Raw genomic sequence first — 10,292 nt, 5'->3', positions numbered from 1 at the left:
CCTAGGCGAGGGGAAGGCTCGCCTGAGCGAGCACGTCTCGCCTGAGCGAGACCCCTCAGCCTGAGCGAGATGCTGGGCGAGACAGTGTTGTGATTTGGATGTTTGATGTTTTCCCGAGTGATCCATGTTGGTTGAGTATGATTGTATGATGATGAACATGTATGTAATGGAGCATGAAGTATATTTTTGGCATGATTCATGAATTGTGGATGAATGGGTTGGTATGAGGCTTAGTATGAGAAATGAATGTGTGGTTTGAAATTTGAGGAACATGATATTGATATGAGACTAGGCCCCAGACTCATTGGGGTGGTGATGATCAGAGATATGGATTTGAGATGTGATTTATATGAGGATTAAACTTCAAGGGTTGATATGGAATTGAAGAATATAATTCAATATTCTCGTATTGCTGATTTATGAACGTTGGTCCGTGTCAGCGTGTAATTCCTTGGGGTCTCTAGGTGAGACCTCTGGGGTCGCGCTTCAGTGGTCGGGACGTAATTCCATGGCCCCTGCTAGTGGGTGTTCATGGTGGTGCCCCATCGGTATAACTAGGTAAGGATTCAAGGTAAGGTTGCATCCTGACGCTTCGAAGGGCCAATTAGTCTTACTTAGAGCGGACTGACTCTTGTGGTGGGAGTAGCAGGAGGCCTGAAACTCACTAAGGGCTAACCTTGTGGTGGGAGAGATTTTGATTCATTGTAACACTGGTATCACATAGCTCAGGATCGAGCAGCTCAAGGTCGAGCAGGGGTATCCACCACAAGTGCAAGCATCCGCTGAATCCGACCGAGTTATACGTATCCGGATGAGTCGAGTCGAGTCGTAGTGTATTGAATGAAGAGTCATAACATGTTTGGTTGCTATGTGGATGAGATGATGAAAATATACTTGATTGCATGTTGAATATGTTGATTGGCTCTAGCTTACCCGTTTCGTTGCATGGTTGTGATGTATGTGGCTGTTCTTTCTTGCGATGATCATCGACTTGGTTGATGGGAGCAGATGGGCGAAGTTCTCGTGGTCAACAAGGGAATGGTGAGTCCGCTGCTTAGCCATCTGGGCTGGAGTTATCTTCATGTTTTCTTTAGGTCTATGGCCCATGTATCTCTTTATGTAATTCTACTCTACACTCTACGTGGTTTTCGTACTCAGTTTTCCCTTTGGCATCGTGGTGTGCCCGGGTTTTGTTGGGGTTGTATTAAGGACCCCAGGACTACGCCACTGCACTAATATTGTGTAACGTTTTCTTTAATTTCGCCTATTAATTAAATGGGACGTTACACTTTTCAATATTCATATATCACGTATCTATTACGTATCGTGTATCCTATTATTTTTAAAATAAACGTATTGATGTATCGGATACGTGTCGTATCTAATACACGTATCATATCCGTGCATCATTGATTAAAATATAAAACTAAAATTACAATCAAGCACAAGAATATGGTTTAAATAAAAAAAAAATAACTGGGCCAAACATATCTTTATGCAGGGCGGCCCAATGCCATGAAAAGTTTGGGTTGACCATGTCATACGGGCAACGCTGACAGACACGAACATCCTTCATACATATAGCATACATATAGCACATATATAGTACATGGTAATAATAATAATAATAATAATAATAATAATAATAATAATAATAATAATAATAATAATAATAATTAGCCACCGGGTTTCGATTCAGAGAACCTGCTACAAAAGAAGAAGAAAAGTTTGTTTAAGAGACCCAACCACAACAAAACAATGGGTATTCCGTCGGAACTTCGTGACATCTTCTTACCAAACAAAAAGGATGTCTTTGTTGCTTCTCCCGCAGAGGATAGGAAGGCTTTGAGGACCAAACAATGCACTGATGGTATTCTCTCTCTCTCTTTTTTTTTTGTTATTCATTTTACAAGTTTTTTCTGCTTAATTTGTAAAACATAATTAGGTGGAACATGCGTTATGTTGATTATGGTTTTTTGTTTCTCTCGTTCCCGCATTAGGACAAGGTGATTTGAAAAATAGATTTATGCTGTCTTTTTAAGGTTAGATCGATTGATTGATGGTTACGGAGGGTCAAGATGTAAGAATCATTTCCAATGGTTATTTTATTTTATTTTATTTTTATTTTTGTGTGAATCTTCCGTGTCAAAAGCTAAAGATTTGGGACTCAAAAAATTGAAGTAAAAGAAACTAATTTCTGTTGTCTTAAACTACAGCTCTAAATGAAAGTTAAGTGAAACCTACAAACATCGATAGAAGGGAAAGGATCCTGTTAATTTATTAGTAGTTGAAGGGAAAACAGCGTTTTAGTTGGGGAAATTAATATTGAGTGCATGTTCGGTTTGTTATACAAGTATTTTTACGAATTTCAACTTAAGCTTGTGCCTTCCAATGTATGGTTTGAGATGGAAAAAGCATGTTGCTTCTTGAGTGAAGTACTTCTGAGTGGTGAGAGAAGTGTTACTTGCTTTCATATTTCTGCTAATTGGGAAAATAATGTTGAATTATTGTTTCGGTGAAAAGTACTCATGTTTTGCTGATCTTACATGAATGAATTGTTTTCATTCCTCTGTGTGCATGCTATATATTTTTTGACTATTTTATCTTTTGAAAGGGTGCGAGAGTTGAGGAGAAATATGAATTATGTTCATTTTGGCTTTTCCTTAATATGCAGAAGGTGTGCAGGCTGGATTCAGGGCAGCTTGCATTGCTTGTGTTGTCAGTGCTGTGCCTACTGTACGTAACTTTTTTCAGATACAGTTCTACATTTTTTCATTTTTAATTTCAAAGAAAAATTCAGTTAAGCAATGTTGGTGTTCACTTTTAGGTGCAACTTTTTCCTCATAACAACTACATCCTATATTCCACCGGTTTGGTGTTTATCTCTGCTTGTGAAACCTTTTTCTGAGTTTCTGAATTCTGGAAAACAAATCAAAGATGAATAAGAAATCAGGCAAACTTTAGGCCCTTAAATAGGGTGGGATTTCACTATTATATCATTATTGGCCACTTCTGTTCACATATTGGTATGTTGATTTACTAAGCTTTACTTTTTAATGTTGGAATTTTCAAATTTGCAGTTGACTGCAGTTCGTGTGATCCCATGGGCAAAGGCAAACCTCAATTATACTGCTCAGGCACTCATAATATCATCTGGTATGATCTCAACTTACAAAAACAAATGATTAATTCTAGATGATGCTATTAGATTTTTCATATATAAAAGAAAATCCTTTTGTTAAGATCTGCATGGTTATTTGAAAGGGTAACCCCTATGTAGTTCGATAGGTGTTATGTTGGAATTGATGTTTTACCTCTGCCATCTATGTTGATCTTTAGTGTAAACTTTTATTCTGGGGTTACTATAGTGAAACCTTAATTCTAATTGAAGAACAAGACTAAAAAAATCTAAGGAAGTGTATCTTAAAGCAAGAAGCAATTGCTTCTGATGCCATTGTATTGAAAAGTCCATATAATCATGGTGTATGCACTTAATATGAATGGAACAGGAACTAAGCTAATCTTTTTTGCTGCTGATCCACTTGTAAATGAATTGCTTGATTTCTTTTACCTTTTAGTTTGACTATATTTGCAAATGGTTGGTTGGTGAACAGCATCGATCGCTGCGTACTTCATCACTGCTGATAAAACTATCTTGGAGTGTGCAAGGAAAAATGCTCTGCTTGAAGATGCTTTGGTACACAATCAACAATAGAGGTTTCTTACGAACTGCAAGAACCCATCTTTGTTATACACTCAATAGGGCTATCTATTGCAAAGGCGTATATTGTTAAAGAAAATGTTTTTGTCTTGTAAATGTGACAGTCATTTGGAACTGCCACTCACTGCGGCTTCAGAACTAATAAATATAAGCTATGTTGTTGACTTTAGTTGCTTTTCCATCTTTAGTTAAATAAATTTAATGCATAAACTTCAAAATTCCATGAGCTGTTCCACAATTATGCCTGATTCTAATTTCATGTTATAACCACCCTGTTCTAAACGTCAGAATCATTAATAAGTACATTGACTTAGAGGCGGTTCATGAGTTTGGATAATTTAAGAATGTAACATTTTTATTTTCGAAATACATGAATATAAGAATACTAAGAGTGTTCTAACCCATTAAAAAAAATTACAAACATTAAACCGTACTACAAAATACCTAAATAAGTGTTGCTCTGTACATTACATTAAAGATGTGAAAGGGAATGTGCCACTGGTATTAGGGAAGTTGGAGAAGATAGTGGGAAGCAAACACTATAGCTAGGTTTTCAGTAACTTTTTTATTATGAAAGTTCCTTTAGTCATTAGAGGACAGACTCAAGACTCAAGCACCTAAAACCTTCACTATAGGCTTAAAAAGAAAAAAGGACCAAAACAATATACTTATTATTAATATACCTTATTAAATTAATTATAAAAGTATGTTTAAAAAACATATTTTAAACATTTTTTCAATATTAATATAAATATAAAATTATAATATATTTTAATATAAATTATTTTAGGGTTAAATATGTTTTTGGTTCCTTAATTTTCAGTGAATTTTGAAATTAGTTTATTTTGAAACTTTGAATCAATTTGACTTCTTTCGAAATACGTGGGTTTAGTCCTTTTAATCAAATTTTGTTAAGTTTATTTGACATTTCAAACGCATTTCATAATAATATTTGACACATTTTTACTTTAATGTCAATTCAAATACTATTATGAAATACGTTTGAAATGTTAAATAAACTTAACAAAATTTGATTAAAAGAACTAAATCCATATACACTTTAATTTCCAAATCAAAGCTGGTACACGCCAACTCAACACATAATTACGTAACATGAAGAAAGGAGATTGTTTGACTAATGATTTTCTTCTACGAATCAAGGATCTTGCCGATTCTCTGAATTCACTTGGTGATCTTGTTTCTAAACATGAACAACTTGACGTTCTTATTCAATGTTTTCGATTAGATTATAAGTCCTTTCTTTCTCTTATCAATAACACGCTCAATTTGGTCTCATTGGATGGAATAAAGTCTCTACTCGTTGCTCAAGAAGCAAATTGAGAAATTCAAACACTATTTTGACAATATTTCTCTCAATCTCACTCTTGCCAATTCTCAAACAACTTCTGATCCAACTGTTCAACTCACTCATATTAGTTTTTAGTCTTCTTTCAACTTTACTAATGCAAATCCTCTTAGTGTTGTCTTTGACGAAAACATTTCCCTTTGCCACTTAAATTCAAATTGCTTTTATGTGCTCTTCACCCTCTTGAATTCTTCCTCTTGGAATAATTCCCTCTATTGTTGACTCTCCCACTAAACGTGCTACTTAAGATTTGTCTGTTGATGCTCCCACTCTGTCAAATCCTTCAATTGAACCTAATAATTTTTTTCCTTGTTTCCTAATCTCCTAAACCCACTCTTCCTATGCAAACAAATTCATAATCTGGTATTGTCAAACCACACTACTTTCCCACTTTACTTATAAGTGTTGCAAAACCATTAACTGTTAAGCAAACCTTATCCTCTCCTCTCTGGTGCCAAGCCATGCAAGTTGAATATGATGCTTTAATGGCTAATCATATGCGGTCTCTCACTGCTTTTCCTTTTGTTCGTACTATTATAGGTTGTAAATGTGTGTTTCACATTAGATAAAATTCAAATAGTACTATTAACAAGTACAAAGCTCGTTTAATGACTAAGGGGTTTAATTAAAAATTTGGGTGTGACTATTATGAGACATTCTCTCTAGTTGTTAAGCCTATTACTATTTGCTTGATTCTAGCTTTAGGTCTTACAAACAACTAGTCTCTTCAACATATTGATGTCAATAATCCTTTTCTTAAATGGAACTCTACTAGAAGATATTTATATGATAAACTCACTTCTACTCTAGTTAGTTTAAAGCAAATGTGACCCTTCTTTGTTGGTATTTAAAATTGTTGTAACCTAACTTTATGTTTTCATCTATGTAGATGACATAATCTTCATTGGCTCTTCTATATCTTTGCTGAAATTTGTCCTCTCTAAACTACATTTTGTTTTCGCTCTCAAAAAACTTGGTGATCTTGAATATTTTTTTGGAATTGAGGAAAATATCTTTCTAATGGTTCTCTTCTTCTTTCTCAAGAAAAATATATCAGTGAGCCGCTTGACAAAAGCTGGAATGTTAGTAGCTAAGGGCATTTCCACTCCTCTCCAAGAATGTCTGAATGGACCTGAATACATAGATGACCTTGCTCTATATAGAGCAATTATTGGTGCCCTACAATATATAACCTTAACCAGACCTGAGATTGTTCATAATGTGAATAAATTTTTTCGATTCATGTCACAACCTTTATTACAACACTGGAAAGTTGGCAAATGCATACTACATTACCTCAAGGCACTATCTCTTATGGTTTACATCCAGTCTGCATCTACTCATGACAGGTACAACTTAATTACTTGTTGTGATGCAGATGGCGCCTCTAATATTGATGATAGAAGATCCACTTCCTGTGCTTGTATATTCTTTTGGAATTATTTGGTTTCTTAGTGGTCTAAACATTAAAATTTTGTAGCTCGATCAAGTGTTGAGGAGGAATACAAAAGTCTTGTCATCACTACATATAAATCTTATGGTTGTAGTCTCATTAAAGAGTTAAATATTACTTGTAGCACACCAATCATCTATTGTGATAATCAAAGAACTATTGCTTTAAGCCATAATCTAGTTTTACACTCTAGGATAAAACACATGGAGCTAAACATTTTATTTTTGTGAGAAAGTCCTTGATTACTCATTAATTGTCATTTAGATTTCTGCAAGTGACCAAGTTGTTGACATACTTACCAAACATCTCTCTCAAGCCCGATTTTTCTAACATTTACAAACTCAATGTTATTGATTATTTTTCATAACCTTGTATTTAAGGGGGAATCTTAGTGTATATAGATTTTTGTTTTAATCGGAATCTATTTGGTTAAATTATGTTAATTTGTTAAAAAGTTAGTATAACTCTGTCCTTTCTGTTACATTCTTTCAGTCTTTATATCTTTTTGTTTCTTATGTATAGTGTATTGGTTGAACTCTACTAACAAGATCAATAATAATATTCTTTCTTCTTCGTATAATATCAAATAAAACTAAGTATAAAACATCATCTCCAACAATCTTTCAACCTTTATATATGTATAGTATAACAAAATCAAAACTACAAATCCATATCAAAACCCTTATTTCACATTCTTACATAATATGTATATTTTAATATATCATTAACTTAAAAGATATCCATTTGTAATAAATGTATAATGCATAATATTGGTATTTGAATACCTTCATTCACACTTCTATAAGAATTACTATAGAAGATCTATATAATAATAAATATTCATCATACACTCACATGAGTGACATTCATATAGCCATAATATGATAATAAAAGGTATCCTTTTTTTTAAGATATTTTGGTGTACGACAAGTACGACTTCAATGGCCTTTACTACCGTAATGACAACATGTTATTTTCCATTATTTTTACCTTTATATTATTACTGTTCCATTTCTAGTGACAAAATGTCTATTTGAAATTTCATTTATGATCATGTCTATGATCATTATCACGATCATGAAAATATAGATCAAATATTGATGCATTCACTTATAAGAATGGAATATAACTAATTGGGTGGATTCCATGAATTTTCGTCAAAAACTCATTGTTTTGTTCAACCATAGGAAGACATGAAATTAATTCAAAATATTTGTAAAATCCTTTTTCACGATATTGTTGGCATGGGAAAAAATTAGTTTCTCACATACTTTATTTCGTTCTTTCATGGCATCACCAAAACCCATTACATCTAAATGTATTTCAACATTTAATATCCAATATAAGTAATTATTCTTTGCAACACCAAGGGTCACAAATTTAAATTTCACAAGGTTTGACATGTTTAGAACTAGCACATAAAATAATAATAATAATAATAATAATAATAATAATAATAATAAGATAGAGATAAAAATTGATAAAACTAAACAATTCTTATTGTAAAAATAACAAATATAAGATAAGATTGAAAATGAAGAAAGGATTAGAAAGAGTCTAGATTGAGACATGCAGAGCATTGTCTTTCGAGAGAAAAAGGAAAGAAAAAAAAATCTCACTAGCCTTAGTTAGTAGGAGCCTCGTGTTGAGAACGTGTTATAAAATAAAGCTAATGATAGAAAGAATAAAAAAAAATCAAGAATAGATGATGCAGAAGAACTTTTGTGTCTATCTTATTATTTATAGAAAAAAAATCATATTTATAGATACAAGATGTAACCCAAAAAATGTACAAATGAAATAGTTAATACAAATATTTAAACTTCATAAAAAGTAATAAAATATCATATAAGTAATTGTATCAAATCAATTAATCAATCATATCAATTATACGAGTAACCGTATCAAATCAATGAACGACAATTACTTCCTAACGTTATTATTATTTTCTTATTTTACTTAAGTATAAATTTCTTGTTTTCAATATTTTATTTGATAAGATATCCTTTATCATTCTATTTTCTTCATCCACAAAACTTATTATTTTTAATTTTTTTAATAAGGTAGAAATTTCTTACTTTTAAGATATTCGAACTTTTAATATTTCTAAGTTTATTAAAAGTATTATTTGATACTTTTATATGATATATCTTATTTTAACGATTATGTAATTTTCAATACCTATTTTACTATTTCTAGAGTATACTTTAATGTACCAATATTGATAGATAGTAGATTTGTTTTTTTTTTTTTTGTTTTAATATTATTCATATAATATAGCCTACTTTAACTATAAAATTATCTATTTGTCATTACTTTCCTTTCTTCATCTTTCTCCACCAATCTGCACCCGTCCCTCTCACCTTCTTCCTCCACGGGTCCGGATCCCTCTCCCTCTCCACCATGCTTCATCTTATTCTTCATACTACAGCCAACAACCTTGCATCTCTCCCTCCCTCACTCTTCATCTTCTTCCCACACATGTTTATGTAGTTGGTCATCTTCCTATTAAAAACTACATTTCAGTTTCATATTTCAAATTTCACGATTTAAACTACGCGTATTATGATTGCAAAATCCAAAATATAAATTGTATATTTCAAAATATATTTTTATATTTTATATTTTAAAATAAATAATCATTGTATTTTGAAATATAAAATCTAAAAATACAAAATTTATATTTCAAATTCTACATTTTAAAACATTTTTTAATTGTGACTTCTACAACTCAATGATATTCCTAAACTAGAGGATAAAAATTAGAATTTTCAAGTGCAGAATGAAATTATGAAAGTATAGGAAGGAGCAACCTAAATCACAATTAGGGATATCAACGGAGCGGGTAGGGTACAGGTAATAGCTCCCCCGTACCCTACTCGCTAAATAAATATTCACCTTGTACCTGTACCCATATCCGTCAGGTATCCGTTATGCGGATACCTGTCTATTTTGTTCATATTCGCGGGTATCCACGGGTACCCGCGGGTATTTACAAAAATATTTTAAAAATAAATATTTAACCATAATTAGTGTTTGAATCAACAAGTCCTCCTTCTCCGATTGATTCTTGAAAAACAAACAAATAAAAATCACTAACAATTTATATTATAGTTTATTTTTGAATGAAATATTAACAAAATTACTAACTTCATCAATATCCACATCTTACAACATTGTATAAAGTTTCATATTGTCCAATTTTAATCCAGAAGAGCCGGAAAACATAAGAAGTTCATTCAAAATTTCTAACAATCACTTAAATGAAATATCTAAGTAAAAGTGTTAATTTCATTACCTTCCATGTTGGTCCATAACCAGTCTCGGAGACACATCAATGCCTCCACAAAATCTAGAAGTAATCTACTTCGATTTGGGGTAAGAATTCGACTACCATTACTGAATGAAGACTTAAAATGTTTTTTACTAATATATATATATATATATATATATATATATATATATATAAGGATATTTTTGTGAATTAAAATTTAGCGAGTACGAGTATTCACGGGTACGGATACTATGATACCCGCCCCGGGTATCAAAAATACTCATCTCCAGGTAACAGGTATTCATTTTTAATATCCGTTTTTTATCCATTGCAAATTTTATCCGCGGATACCCGCAGATACAGATTTTTTTTGACATTCCTAATCACAACATAGGCGATTACAATTATCATTTTCGGCTTGCCATGTTTCAAGTCGAGTTATTATTACTTGACGTTAGGGTTACTGCACAAAGTCCAA

At 32.2% G+C, this 10,292-nt stretch overlaps 1 protein-coding gene across 1 annotated transcript; it reads left to right on the top strand.

Moving 5' to 3' along the window:
* Positions 1-1,675: 1,675 nt before the first annotated feature.
* LOC114193449 (early nodulin-93-like) lies at positions 1,676-3,942 on the top strand. Its single transcript, XM_028083256.1, has 4 exons — positions 1,676-1,870; positions 2,675-2,736; positions 3,081-3,156; positions 3,615-3,942. Exons 1-4 carry the CDS (start codon positions 1,759-1,761, stop codon positions 3,713-3,715), a joined length of 351 nt encoding a protein of 116 aa, XP_027939057.1. The 5' UTR covers positions 1,676-1,758; the 3' UTR covers positions 3,716-3,942.
* The last annotated feature ends 6,350 nt before the right edge of the window (positions 3,943-10,292 follow it).

Source organism: Vigna unguiculata, chromosome 8 (assembly GCF_004118075.2).
Source record: "Vigna unguiculata cultivar IT97K-499-35 chromosome 8, ASM411807v1, whole genome shotgun sequence".
Taxonomy (NCBI): domain Eukaryota; kingdom Viridiplantae; phylum Streptophyta; class Magnoliopsida; order Fabales; family Fabaceae; genus Vigna; species Vigna unguiculata.
Note: the sequence above shows the minus strand (reverse complement) of the source record. Positions and strands in the feature narration are given on the sequence as shown.